This window comes from Gymnodraco acuticeps, unplaced genomic scaffold (assembly GCF_902827175.1).
Source record: "Gymnodraco acuticeps unplaced genomic scaffold, fGymAcu1.1, whole genome shotgun sequence".
Taxonomy (NCBI): Eukaryota; Metazoa; Chordata; class Actinopteri; order Perciformes; family Bathydraconidae; genus Gymnodraco; species Gymnodraco acuticeps.
In genome coordinates, this window is record NW_022992100.1 from 885,473 (window position 1) to 900,705 (window position 15,233).

At 39.6% G+C, this 15,233-nt stretch overlaps 1 protein-coding gene across 1 annotated transcript; it reads right to left on the bottom strand.

Moving 5' to 3' along the window:
* Nucleotides 1-73: 73 nt before the first annotated feature.
* Nucleotides 74-3,769, bottom strand: f9a (coagulation factor IXa). Its single transcript, XM_034202887.1, has 8 exons — nucleotides 3,618-3,769; nucleotides 3,203-3,390; nucleotides 3,092-3,116; nucleotides 2,886-2,999; nucleotides 2,164-2,298; nucleotides 1,755-2,071; nucleotides 1,527-1,647; nucleotides 74-922 (listed from the first exon to the last, which is right to left on the bottom strand). Exons 1-8 carry the CDS (start codon nucleotides 3,721-3,723, stop codon nucleotides 318-320), a joined length of 1,611 nt encoding a protein of 536 aa, XP_034058778.1. The 5' UTR covers nucleotides 3,724-3,769; the 3' UTR covers nucleotides 74-317.
* Nucleotides 3,770-15,233: the final 11,464 nt, after the last annotated feature.

The following is a 15,233-nucleotide window of genomic DNA, read 5'->3' on the forward strand; positions in this document are numbered from 1 at the left end:
CATGTATTCACCAGCAGAGGGGAGTGATGTGTGTTGTTGTTGTTACTGTAAACAATGCATTACAGGCATGACATACATTTGATGTTATTTATTTCACAATATTTGTTATCCAATATCGAATGACAGAAAATCACGTAATCAAGTATTTTTCAAATGTTTGTAAAAGTACAGTATGAAATTGGCATGGTGGATTTTAATGGCTCTTCGGTCAATGTAAATTATGTATTAATGCCTTTAGTTATCAAACTACTATCGTGTGCAAAACATTAGAAAGCAAAAAGATTTTAACATTTGTTTACCATTCATATTTTTCAAATCTATAATTCATCAATTTCAGGGTCAGGGTCTTCCACATCAATAGCCAGCCTGTGTTTAGTTATCCCCATCACATGGTTGATCCAGCGGTAGTAAAGGGACACCCGGGTGTACACACCATATTTCCCCTGCTTTGCACATTCCTCCCCCCAGCTCACAATGCCCGTGAGGAACCATGTGTCGTGCATACTGTTAGTGTGGGGCCCTCCACTGTCCCCCTGACAGGAGTCTTTGGCCTCGTCGTAGTATCCTGCGCAGAACATGAAGCGAGTGATCCTGGCGCTGCTGCTGCGCTTACACTCCGTCCGGCCTGTGAAGGGAACCTGGACCTTCTGCAAAGTGTCCGCCGTGAGCCCGAGGAAGCTCATCCGGCCCCAGCCGCTGACCGTGGCCGGGGTAGACCCCTTCACCAGGGCCTCAGTGAAGGCCTTGGGCCCGATGCAGATGGGTCGAACTGTTGTGGAGAAGCTGATGGGGTTTTTGAGGTACAGCAGGGCGATGTCATGGTTATACAAGCTAAGAGTGCCATTATATCTGGGATGCATGTGCTGCTCCAACACGTCATAATCCTGCTCCGAGCCCTCTTTGATGTTGATGTTATGCTCTCCTGCAGGTAGAGACATTACAGATATCAGTGGATAGATGAACTCTATACAATAAAACATGCAGTGGATGTCTCAAAACAGAAGGGATCATACATTTCCCATGGAAGTGTGATAAATAACATTACATTAAGATGAAATTATTTCAAGGACTACGCACATGCTGCAAAGCTTTACTCTTGGGCTTTCATCATGATTATTTGGTATGATTATAGTATTAAGTGTCTTTGTTATCAATTATCAAATAAATCCAACAATCGTTTGCTTGATATATCTATCAATCATTTGGTACATGCATGTAAATTGCATAGTAGAAAAATAGGCCTGGTACAAAAAAAAGTCATATATTGAAATGTTTCTTTGGCCTACCAACAGTCCAAAATCCCTTTGTCAAATATTGCATAATACAAACAGCAACTCCTTACAACTCAGAAGCTAGAAGCAGAGATCTCTTGTCCTTTTTGCTTAAATTAACAATTAATCAACTATTAAAAATAGACAACTTGTTAATTAACAAATCAATGAATTGACACGTCATTTTAACTCTTCACAGAGCTCCTGCCTCAGGCCTTAGCGGCGGTGAGACTTGTCGGTGGCTGTGATTCTTACCTACTCTGATGAAGAAGGAGCGTTCTGCCTCCATCAGGCAATGAGCAGCAGTGATAACCCATTGATCGCTGAGGATGGAGCCCCCACAGAACAAATCACCAGAACGCTCTACCAAGGCTACCTGAACAAAAAGTAAGACAATCGCTGAGAATAAGTTCAAGAAAGTGAATAGAGCTGCTGTCTCCCTTGTGTACCAATGCCAGATATACTTGAACTTCTAAACAATACCTGCCATGGGATCTCGCCTGGGATTACCGCCGTGCCTCCTACAATGCGTTTAATAGGTATGGGTGGCTCCTCTTCAGGGGCCTCAGCATCACGGAAAACCCACCAGGGCAATTTCATTCGGGAGTGGATTTTTACAGAGTTATTTGTAGAGGGAGAAGTCGCCGGGGTACTGGCTGGAGTTGAAGGAGGGGATGCAGTAGTGGAGATGATGGTCGGAGCTGTGGTGTTCTGCAGGCTGGCATTCCCATGGCCGAATAGAGAGCGAGAGAGTACTGCACTCACCTCTGTCAGGGCAGTTCTGCCACATGGAAACTCCACTAGTGATGTGAGAAAGGAGGAGTCGCATCGTTGAATTTAAAAGTCATTATTATGATATTTAGAAGAGACATAATCAGAGACTCATCGATACCTTCTGCTTCACAGTTAACTCCGTCCTGCAGCAGCCTGTATCCTCTCGCACATGAGCATTTTGCTCCAACGGGTCTCATTGATTCACAGAAGTGCATACAGTCTCCGTTGTTCACATCACACCTTTTTGCTATAGCTGAGGAGAAAAAATGCGTTATTCATTCAAACCCATCCTCTTAGTACATATATACAATGACATGTTGATGCCATACTGTGTACGTGTTGTTTTGTGTGAATACTTTTTGCACAGAACGAGGGCTACGTATTTTGTCCCACATCTTTTACATTGAAAAAGATAGAGAAGATATCTTTTGACGTCCATCATCGACAGAATAAATCATTAACACAAGCACAACTTGTTTTAATGTCCACATCTCATACCTATTGCAAGACAGACTTTATATTGTGAACCTATCCTTTAAGGACACCTTCAACACTGTCAAATACAAGTGTGACTTAGGAAATGGCACTCACTTCACAGAGGGCACTTTGAAAGCTGTTTTTTAAATATCCACAAACAATCTAATTTTGGAACCTAAAACCTGAATGATGCTGGATGCAAGCTTTTGATTGAATTTAGAAACAAAAGGAGGGTCTGGCTGTTTATCCTGTGAGACTGAGATCTGATTTGATTTCGTATTCTGAGAAACTTTGGATCATGTAACATAAAAATCTAATTTCTTTTGACTAGATTTTATATTGAGCATCTGATCTTTCACTTACCGATCTCACACCTCCTGCCAGTGAAGCCAGACGGACACGTGCAGGTGTAGTAGCCCAGGTGGTCTGTGCACGACCCCTGGTTCAGACACGGGCTTGATTTACACTGATTGCCATCTGAAGAAAAACCCAGACATTTTACTTTTGGACAGCAAGGTTTAAAGGTTAGAAAGAGAAGCATCTTTGGAGGCTGATGTCGGATGTCTTACCTATATATCCAGCCCAGAACTCCATCTAAAATACAGAGTAAAGTCTATGGTGAGTAAAGCAAGGAATGCCAAGCGTATGTATAATAAAAAACAATATCAATAAATACCCACTGTCTTGTCATAGTTCTCAAAGACCTCCCTGGCCTCTTCCAGGTCACACACTTCCTCTATACACTCTCTCTCCAGGTTGCCTTCCTGGAACTCCTCAAACACACCAGTGTTGTAGCGTTTGTGTCTCCGCAGAACGTTGTCAGCTGCCTGACTGGACAGGAACACAGGGCCTGAGGCGGGAGCTGGGGCTAAAGTGAGTAAAACAAAAATATAAATATTAGCAGTCTCTAAAAACTGTCTTCATCTCATACGCCGCAACAACAAATATGTAAAGTATAGATACTCTATATTGATTTTGATTTATTTTTCTACCTAGCACAGGTATTGACAACACTCCAAAAGTAAGACAAACGTCTAAGATAAACCTCCAGAGAGAAATTATTTATGAGCACCACAAAGATGAAGCATAAAATACCTCCATATCCCAGCTGAAAGTCCAACAGCAGGCAACACAAGACAGACAAAGTAACGAGTGCCATTCCAAACTGCTGTGGTGTCCTCACACAAACACACACCACCATCACTCCAAAGTACAGCGCTGTGTTTGCTCATGTACGCTCACAACTAGTTGACTGTCCTGACTGTCTGGAAGTTCCAGTGTCAACATCCACATGCACTGAGTTTTGTAAATAAACCAACAGTGGGGACATCAGAATAGAGGATTCAACCAGACCTGTTCATTAAATGTTCTAGTTTTTTACCACATTTAAGAAAATATGTAAACATATTGAGACAAATAAAAAAAATGTCCAGGAACAATATATATATATATTTTTTTAAACCCACCCCATCAATAATAATGATCTATTTGAAGTTTTTTTTAATTGATTTGTTTTTTTATTGTTATTGTTGTGCCATACATCTTCAATGTCAATGATTGTGATGTGTGATTAAGATATATTGATCAAATGATTGATAATTATTGTGAAATGACATTAAACTAAATGAACTATATAAATTGATTGATGCTTTTATTGATAAATAAAGCTTTTCTTCATGTTTTTTGTGCCATAATAAAATGCACTTTTGACTTTTGACCACAAGATGGCGAACAAACACCTCAGTCATCCAAATTACACACAAATAGTGGAGGGTTATGGGATCACATAAGCCATTCTTCATCACTGTAGCACAGAGACAGCTCTCAGTCTAAGTAAAACAAATACAATAACATGGAATGACTATATTTAAAAGCAACTTCTACAATTAGAGGAAGGGAAGCCACACAATGTGTGTATATTATAAATTAAATATTGAGTTAGGCTGGGTAAAGTTTTAGTATTATTTATATTTTGCCTAGATTTTACATTTATTGAACAGGTTAAGAGCAAACAACCACAAAGTATGTATGACAAACAGGACAATTAAACATAAAGGCAGTGTAAAAAGGTAACAAGTACAGATCAATACTTTAATATGTTTACATCTAGAATATAATTTCTCCGATCGATAACCAAGACAATGCTGCAGTGGTCATATGAAACCTGTGTTGCTCCAGCCAGTTAAGAATTAACTCCGGTGTCATTCTGTGTTCTGGCGTAGAAGATGCAACCCATCTCTGGCTATGAAATCCCCCCAGAGGGAGTCCAAAGTCTTCTCGAGTGTTGGCAACTATTGACTGGAGGCATTTATATTTCATTGAATCGTTCAGAGACTGAATAATTAATTCGCTTGAGTAATTAACACTGTCTGCTCAATACAAGAACTTCTCAATCATTTCCAGCCAGGAGGAGTAAAGTAAGGTTTTGATATGTGTTCCAACTACAGTCCAAAACATTTCTATAGTTACACTTTGCCCTTGCTGAGTCATATTTCTAAGTTAGTAACTCTGTAACTAACTTAGAGTAGGTGTAGACAATTGACTGGGCTCACTATAGTTTGTAGCTACAGGAGAACATAGCAACACATGTTTTGCTATTTCTGTAGCGCTGAGGTAATGAATTGTGATCTCAGCACACTAACAAAACTGGACGGTGTGGATGCATGGATGGATAGATGGAAGTAAAATAGTCTGCGACTGACTATTGATTGATGAAGATCTCCCTGACATCACTGTCTTCACTCTTTCTTTGGCAGCTCCGCAGCTGGGGAGTGTGTGTCAGCTCCAATTAGATTAGTCACTACAGTGGGGGATCGAGTCAGGGCCTCCCAGATAATAAAAACTCTGATGCTTGCTCAGTGCTATTGATTGTTACCGCGCAGTATCTCCTGGACTGCAGGCAGACCTCTGTCTTTCACCGGGGACTCAGTGTCATTTACAGAAGGCTTATGTTCGGCGCTGGTAAAAACCTTTCTTCTGTTGCTGTGGAACAAAAATGTTTGCACAGCTCAAACAAGAGCAGCATGATTTGGGAAAATCTGTACAACGACAGATACGCAGTAATATTTTAATATCTTTTTAGTCAATGTTATGAAATTAAAGAGGCACAATCTATGATCTGAATATAACCACAAAAGGATAAATGCACTACCAAAAATACATCAATCTTTTATCACTTTCAAGTTGATGGAGCTTTGAATGTTATAATCTAACGCTAAAAATACCCAAATATAAAAAAAGAAGTGTCTAATGTTTTCAATGCTGTGAAGGGCTAATCAGTCAGGCCTGCATTTTGAATTATAATTAGATGACAACTCACAACAGGGAAGATGTTTCATCAAGGTAAAGGCTGTGTCAATCAGGGCTTACTGTGCCTGAATTAAACTCTTTCTCCCCAAATGACCTTGTAGCTATACTCATTACAGAGACTCGATTTATTTTGGCAGCAGCTCTCGGACACTCACTACAAAGACAGACACTGTGTTGTCTTGATCTAATCACACTAATATAGATGTCTGTTGTCCGAATAATCCCTGATTGGATTATATTTTCTACTAATAAGTGCAAGTACATTACTCTATTACTAGTCTCTCGTCATTTGACCTTGCTTATCACTATCAGCCCTTTCTTACTCATAAGACCAGAAACAACTAGAACTCATGCCTTAATTCACTGACAAATCTCTCATATGTCCAATGATCACAACTAAAACTAAAGGAGAAAAAAACCTACAACTGTGGAACCAGTAGTCTTTAGATATCAGATGTGCTCCCTCTAACTCTGTTTTTAAATCTAAGCTAAATATGTTTTTGATCAAATGACCTTTTAGGCCCAATAGTTATTTAAAATGTTTAACGTCTATAATTCTAAATCTGAAATTGGCTGTGTATTGTTGTCATTGGTTTGTCTCTATTTCTACTTTTCACTTTATATTTCAAGGTTATTTATTTTCTTGTACTGCACTTTGGATACCTTAAACTGTATTTAAATGTGCTGTAGAAATTAAATTGACATACTTACTCACTATAGAAAATTGTCTATCTCACCAAGTGTTGGTGAGTTTGTAAAAAGTGGCATTTGACTGATACAGAAAGACAACAGAGAAGATATTCATGTTTTATCGTGGGATAACATGAGCTCAGAGCGTCTTTAGACCCTAACATGTAAGTGTCAATATTCTTTGAGGGCTTATTTATATACAGATGCAAAGCAAACCCGTACTTGTGTTCGGTGACATGTTAGCACTCTGTCAATCTAGGTTAGCCCTTTATGGCATGACTTTTTATTTTGGGAGGAAAAAAATGTTTCACCATGTGTTTAAGGAGCTTAGGGGTCCCTGATATTATATCAATTATAAAATGTGACCCCCCCTCACCCCTCAACCAGGGGTTGGTTTTTGCCTCAGGGCAACACTGTGCTACGAGGGTATTGAAACACCAAGGATTTCTACAATTCAGAAGAAATAGAGAAAACAACTCTATATGAATTCAAAAGGTTTTCTTTGTGTGTGTGTGTGTGTATGTGTTTGTATGTCTCTCTGTGTGTGTGTGTGTGCATGTATGTGTGTGTCTGCGTGTGTGTCTCTGTGTGTGTGTGTGTGTGTGTGTGTGTGTGTGTGTATGTGTTTGTATGTCTGTGTGTGTGTGTGTGTGTGTGAGTGTGGGTGTGTGTATGCATAGGCGGATTTTGCGGGGGGGCAGGGGGGGCATTTCCCCCCCTAGTGGCTGAAATATATTACAGCATTACTACGTCGAAAACTGTTCCAATACAAATATTTCGTATATCAATATTTTAATAAGGTAGGACACTGGTTAATAATATTGTAGAGTGTTCAAGTAACCAAGGGATATAGTAGTTATCAAATAAGTATAAGATGTGCACAGTTATGAAATGCACTGTTGTTGGGGGGAGAGACCGCCCCTTCCATATGAGTGTGTGTGTACGGCGGGCATGAGGCGTGCATGACGGGACGAGTTGTGTTCGTATGTGGAAAAGTCATAATCAGTGCGGTGAGCGCTGGCTTTATTGCTACTGTATCCGTAGCATCCCACGCGATAGTTATGACTGTGTACTGACATCAGTAAAAAAGGTTTGCCCCCCCAAGCGCAAATGTCAAACTCCGCCTATGTGTGTATGTGTGTATGTGTTTGTATGTGTTTGTATGTGTGTGTCTCTCTCTGTGTGTGTGTGTGTGTGTGTGTGTATATATGTGTGTGTATGTGCGTGTGTCTGTGTGTGTGTGTCTGTGTGTGTCTGTGTGTGTGTATGTGTATCTGTGTGTCTGTGTGTGTGTGTATGTGTGTCTGTGTGTATGTATGTGTGTGTGTATGTGTGTGTATGTGTTTGTATGTCTCTGTGTGTGTGTGTTTGTATGTGTGTGTCTCTCTGTGTGTGTGTGTGTGTGTGTATGTGCGTGTGTCTGTGTGTGTGTGTCTGTGTGTGTGTCTGTGTGTCTGTGTGTGTGTGTGTATGTGTATCTGTGTGTGTGTGTGTGTGTGTGTGTATGTGTGTCTGTGTGTATGTATGTGTGTGTGTGTGTGTACTGTATGTGTTTGTATGTGTGTGTCTCTCTGTGTGTGTGTGTGTGTGTGTGTCTGTGTGTGTTTCTGTGTCTGTGTGTGTGTCTATGTGTGTGTGTGTGTGTGTGTGTGTGTGTGTGTGTGTCTGTGAGTGTATATGTGTGTGTGTGTGTATTATGTGTGTGTGTGTCTATGTGTGTGTGTCTGTGTGTGTTTCTGTGTCTGTGTGTGTGTCTATGTGTGTGTGTGTGTGTCTGTGAGTGTATATGTGTGTGTGTATTATGTGTGTGTGTGTCTATGTGTGTGTGTCTGTGTGTGTTTCTGTGTCTGTGTGTGTGTCTATGTGTGTGTGTGTGTGTGTCTGTGAGTGTATATGTGTGTGTGTGTATTATGTGTGTGTGTGTCTATGTGTGTGTGTCTGTGTGCCTAACCCTATCTTGACCTTCACTGTCCTCACTGTCAGACGGAATAGCCCTAACAGCCTGATCGTGTCCCTTCTGCCCATAACATGTTTTGTTGTCCATTTCCTGTAAATATCAGTAGAGGTAAAAACACTGATTAGGTTTATCATTTTACAGCTGAGCACACTTGTATGATATTGCCTGGAAAAAAGTGGTCCAAGTGGCACAGTGTTGCCCTGAGGCAACAAACAAAAAAACATAGTTTTAGCTAATTAATAAATACATAATAAGTCTTATAAAATATCAAATATACTTCTTTATGTATTCATGCACATGCATGTATTTTTTATTTTAAGTTGTGTACATTTCTAATATGTTAAAAAGTGAAATGTATCTTACCAAGTGGTGGCCCTGAGTCCCCTGCAGTTTTGCTTGCAGAAAGGACTGCTCCACCCCCAGACAAAATGCCACACCCATATAATTCCCTCATGTTATTGGACACCAGCATGTCATGTGACATTGTGTATATTTAAAAAAATAAAAATATTTAGAGGGCCAGTGTGAGGTCGAAAAAAGTGGTTTGTTGCCTGAGGGCAACAGTATGCCATAGAGGGTTAATTTATAAACTCCTGTTTTTCCTCTGAGACGGTTTTGGATAACATCCCACTGGCAGGTTGAGGAAGATGAGCAGCTGTCAGGAACATTACAGGAACTGAAGACTGAGTGAGCGGTAGGACTTTGTATTTGTCGCAGACTGTGTTTGCTTCTGAAGTGAGAAAAGTGTACCATCAGGAGCAGGCAAATGAAATGTTGGTTTTATGGGAAATCCTCAAGAGACACCCTGCAATGTCACCCACTGGAAACACATTATTAGACAGAGAGATGGTGTAATTAAATGATACTATTTACTCGGAATCAAAAAAATAATCAGGCTGAAAAAAACAGTAGGAAGTTAATTTAGACAGAAGAAAATGTTTAAAAAATGGTTTATTATTCTGAGCAATTTGCTTCCTTGCCAAGAGCTGAATAGGAAGATTGATAACACTCTCATGTCCGTTAAACTAAGCTTAGCTTAATATAAACCCAGAAACCAGAGGAAACAGCTGGCTTGTCTCTCTCATAGGGACAATTATCCAGACTACCTCTAAAGCTCACAGAATAACACATTATATGGTATTTGTTTCCAATGTGAAAGTGAAAAAATACAGTTTATGATTTTAGGAAGGGTTAAATATCTGCCAAATGCTTAGTGATGACAGGACTAGTCCAGCTTTTTCCCGTGTCTTGTCTTGGTTGTAAACTAAGCCTATACCATCCCCTAGCTGTACCATTGTATAGTATAATGTTATTTACAATGTTTTATTACATAAGAGTGATTTCAATCTTTTTGCAAGAACTTGAAGGAAGAAGTGACTAATCCGTGAACACATATGCTACAGCCATGCTCTAAAGGCAGTTGGCCTTTCTTCTTGGTGATGTACAGCTTGTAAACACTGGCCAACATTACAACCTTGGGCTGGAGCTTACTGTGCTAGTAAAAAAATGTAATGTATTTTTGATAGTCAAAGACTGAATCCAATCTTGTGTTTCGGGGCATTTCTCACTCCACTTCAGTCTTGTGAGTTTACATATCCGTGGGGAGCTTCTATGATGTGAGCTGTAAAAAGAAGCACCACAGGCCTCAAAGCACTACTCCCCTCTATCACCCCCTCTGGATAAAGTCATTGACATTAATGTGATATTTGAGAGAGCCTCGCTTCGTTAATTAGTACAGTCATTTCTGTAATTTCAAAGCCTGATGTTTCACTAGCAATCCCCCGCTTGCCCACATGCATTCCCACCAAGCCAAACACTCTGCAGCTCAACAATTGGCTTGATATTTTGCAGAAGACAAGAGAGGTAGCGTTCGGATTTACAGGCTCATAACTCCCATCACAGTCCAATCATCTTAAACACTAGAAGTCTATCGGACGAAATCATGACAGGAAACATATAGGATATACTGTTTTACGAACTGTATTGGCTACTTTGATGATACAATTTTAGATATGCTGGAAATAAAATGTTGTTTGGGGCATTTAACATGTTATATCTGATATAATAACTTTTCCCTTCCAATAATGATTGCATAAGAAAGTTATTAAATAAGGTGAGGGTACTGTATCTAGGTCACTGACCCAGTTATGCTTGGTCTAATTAGTTTAAAGGTTTAGCTACATTTGCAAAAGCATCATTTATGGGTGCATGTTTATGAGTCCAAAAATGTTTATGAGTCCAAACATGTCCATGTGTGGGCTAAATGAGATGAATTAAGATGCTTATCCAGTGCCTGGTTTTGCAAAAGTATATGTACCAACTCTCACTGATAGTGACCCAGAAACAAAGTACTATTATGAGTTCCTAAGAAATGAGAGCTCCAGTCCACCCCTGGTCCTGTGAGCCGTGATGCAGCCGAGCTGACAGACGCTGCCAGCTCGAGATGTTCAGCCACCGTTAATGAAAAGTGGAGCTCTCATCCCTCCTGGTGAGAAAGCGCTTACTGTTTTCTTGCTAAATGTCAAAAATGGCTTGGCAAAAATCAGCATTGGACAGAGCCAATGAGGTGGAAATGGCTCAAATAAATGTTTCATTATAATAAACCAAGCCCAACTTTACAGAGTAAAACATGCACGTAACTCGCCTGCCAGTGGACTGATGAAGGTTTAATCACCAGGGGCAGAGTCTCAGCTGCACCAAAGACATGTAGACCATCGTGCCCTATGAGGAAATACACCCTGAGTTTGTGACATGAAAGATATAAAAATGCAATCTGGAGAGCTGCCAAGTTCATTATGTGGTGTAGTAAAGGGAGACATGAGAGAAATATGACATACTGTCACACCTTTCGACCCTGACCTCTTTAGCATTGAAATAACTTGCTAACCCCATGGTGACCTCTGGAAGTGAGGTCAGTGTTCCTGGGTTGTGTGAGGCTCCGAGATTAATGAGCAGGTGCAGTAGTCCTGCAAATAGTGTTTGATGAAATCAATCACTTTTATGTGCGAGGCTTTGACACAACAAGTGTTCACAAATGCGTAACATTTTTTATTGCCTTCATTTTCAGTCCTTGGCTTTAATTAAGCATTTGCTGCTATTATCCAATATACTCATTTACGGTAAGAACCTCATAACAACTTCCAAAGTTACTGAGTAAATAGATGTTCGTATAGCATCCAAAATGCACAATGTACTTAATGAATCAATCCTGTCCCGAACACACGTAGTGATTTATGTAACTTTAGGCACATTTTGATTGAGTGACACAATATTTGTTGTTGGATTGTGATAAATCCCATCCACATTACACAAACCACAGACACACAATCTACAAACACTCCTCGGCCGCAGCTTGTGTCCGCTGTCATCAGCAGCCTGAAGCAGAACCAGCCGGATCACCTTATCAGCCACACTCAGAGCTTGTATCAGCTAACACCGACAAACAGAGGCAGATGAGCAACCGGGGCTAATCACAGTCTGTCCCAAAGAATGATTTTTTAGGACTGATCTCTTCTTTCACCCATAATGGCTTCTTCTTGATTTGGGTGATTCTATAGCCAAGTTACAAATAAAGCATCTCATTCTCCATCGGTTCACTCAGTCAGTCCTCCTGCGGCTGATTTACAAGTCAGCTCAGTGTGCAGATAGGGAGGAGTGGCCATTATCCTTGCGATTGGAAATAGATTTTGAACTGAATGTCTAGTAATTAAAACCATGACATGGTCTATAACATATATGGTCGTATGAGGGTGTGTAAAGATTTTATAGACGTTTATGTTCGACGTCTACAAAATCTGGTGCAAATCAAATCAAGAGCTTTTCGCAAAAATGTCAACAAGTTTAATTTCCTCTGAGAAATTCTGCTCTTTGATATGATACAAGTTAGGGTTAGTCTGATGGCTGATAAATAAAAATAACATTGCTGTTTGAATCACATGTTTTATAAATATTAAAAGAAAGCACATCACCTGGAGTAAACCCCTGCACACTCCATGATATCATACTGCCCTGAGTGATTGTTTTGAACTGGAAAAATCCTAATATCTTGCATAAATACTGCTAACAGAAATGACAAATAACACACACTATGATCTTAGTCCACATGGAAATTAATCCTGGCTAATGTACACAAGTTATATATGTTTGCTGCCAAGACAACTCTTCCTCATAAACACTACCAATCAATAGATACAAAACACAATTCAAAGATTTTCAATACATCAACAGTGCATTTGGAGGACATCTGCAGATGAATGCGCTTGGATTCGACAAAAACAACTGAAGTGTACCTTTCAGAATACAATTTCATGCAAGTCAATATAAATCATAATGTGTTAAAAGGCGTGTGCAGATCCTTAAGAACCTTGTAGAATATTTGTTGATTTGACAGGATTATGTAACCCAGACCCATACACAACATTACTTAGAGTAACATGCCTCTCATAGGAACAGTTGAATACATGTTTTATAAGGTAATGATGCATTCTAGCAGAAATCCTGCAATCAGCAAACAAGAAAAGTGAATCAGGGTTTTTGTGTGTCCTTGGTGGTCACAGCCTGTGATGTGACATCGGTGTGAGTCAGGAGTTTGTGTGTGCCGCAGGGCTTTGCTCTGAACAGGCCGGGCTGAACGTGGTTCTGAACAGAGAAGCCATGCGGCAAAGGTCATGGGGGGCCACAGGCCATGGACACAGAGGGAACACAACCCAATGACATTCACACTCTTTCTAACCCACTCATTCCTAACATACAGAGCTCTGCGTCATGTAAACACTACGACTGTTTAAGTGTGGTAAGATTCATGTGTCCTATGTCAGTCTCAATTTGTATTTGCATCTAGTTCAATATGTATCTTGACTGCATAGCCTACCCTTCCTTACTGCTTTGTCATAAACTCCAGCAACTTTGTTCCGTTGGTATTTTGCCAGCTCAACAGTTTTTACACTTATTTACATATTATACATATTTTCACTTCATATTGAATGTATCCTTCAAAACCGTCCTATTTAGTTTAAGCAAAAACACCACAATTTATTTGGGTTATGTTAGTTTTGCCAAACTGATATTTGATAATTGCCAAATTAAGGATAAGATATTCAAAATGCACTCAGAATGTCCTGGTTGAGACTAACAACAAGTTGTACATATAATAATGAAAATAAGATATTTTTCATTAACTACTACACATTTTTCTTGAAATAAAGCAGATTATTTATTTAATGTGTTTATGATTATATGTTTATTTATATAGCCCAATATCATACATTTTATATGTGTCTCTTTAGAGTGGGGGCTTTAGAAATTGTACAGAATACGGCAGCCTGTTCTTTGACCCTCACATCGGATAAGGGAAAACTCCCACAATTAATGGGAAAGAAACAGAAGAAACCTCTTGGAGATCAACAGAGGAGGGATCCCTCTCCAAGGACGGTCAGACCTGCAATAGGTGTTGTGTGTATACATTTAACAAGTTATACATTAACAACGTATACAATCCAAATGCTAAAAATATATAAATCTATAAGAAGAAGATGAAAATGGATCCAGGTTGATGTCAACAATCCTCCGGCTACCATCAAAGAAGTAGTAAGGTGTGTGTGAGGCAGGAGCACATCAACAGGCACAGCCATTGTGTTTCTGTGTGATGATGCTAGTTTTTCCTTAAAGAAGACATCCTCTCATTGTCCCCCCTCACCTTTCTTCCAGTGTTACCTCTTGACCCCTGAGCTACTCGGGGTCAGATCCTATCGATTTAACGTATTCTTGATTCTGGTCTGGTGCTAAGATAGCCTCTGCTGACATAAATAATAACCGCGCCTGTGACTGCCAGTGACTGTAAATGATGAGTAAAATCTCTTGATTTAAGAAAAAGTAATAAATCAATACATTTAATAAAGAGCTAAATGAGCCAAGCACTCTAAACAGGGGGGACTAAAACAGCTCCTGGGCGTTTTAATGGGCTTTAAATTAAGATTTAATAAAAAATTAAGAGGCACATGGACATCGATTCAGCTGTCTCCCTAAATTCATTATGGCAACAACCACCGGGACAAAAAAATTAATAGTTCTAAAATTGTAAAAGTCAAAAGCCATAAAAACAAAGAACATGTTTAGGTGTACAAGAGATTGAAGACTATCAAGGTAACACAAATCAATAAAGTGCGTATGTACATACTTTTATACCATACACACCATACTATGAACTTATAAATGTACTTCAAGGTTGTTCAATTTAAATGTGTGATTTGACCATTTGAGGCATAGCAGATTATTGAAACAGGCCCCAGTGTGCCTTAGATGTCTCTGGAAGATTTGAGCATGCCAAGAAACTTTAAAAGGAGTCCTGTTTCTTCTAAAAATAGCAACTATAGATCCTGTAACCCTCAACCTGCAGGTCTTTTTTCTCTGCTGCCACTGAGTGCTAACAGACCTGCTCCCAGACAAAAAGCTGGCAAAAATCAGACTGGGATTGGACTGGGACTTCTGAATGACAGCTGATATAAACAATAATTCAAATGTGTTGTATTATAGTGACCATAAAAGGGAATGAGGAGTCCTGAAAACAATTTGGATGACTGATTTCTGACAATTTTATCAGGACGGCTTGATGCGAGTAAAAGTGAAGGATGAGGAGCAACTTTTAGCCATCGTTTTGACCAGTTTTAAAGGTAAGGAAAGACCATTTATTATATAAACGGTTCACTGTGAAGTTTATGGATAATTAATGGAAAACAGCACATTGTTTTTGGAAAAGA

What these genes read in the sequence shown, in the direction of transcription:
- f9a (XM_034202887.1), bottom strand. Translation starts at nt 3,723, where the DNA reads ATGGTGGTGTGTGTTTGTGTGAGGACACCACAGCAGTTTGGAATGGCA. An exon ending in CTTTCAGCTGGGATATGGAG is followed by an intron (nt 3,391 to 3,617) that starts GTATTTTATGCT and finishes TACTCACTTTAG; the next exon opens with CCCCAGCTCCCGCCTCAGGC. An exon ending in TGGCAGGAGGTGTGAGATCG is followed by an intron (nt 2,299 to 2,885) that starts GTAAGTGAAAGA and finishes TTTTCTCCTCAG; the next exon opens with CTATAGCAAAAAGGTGTGAT.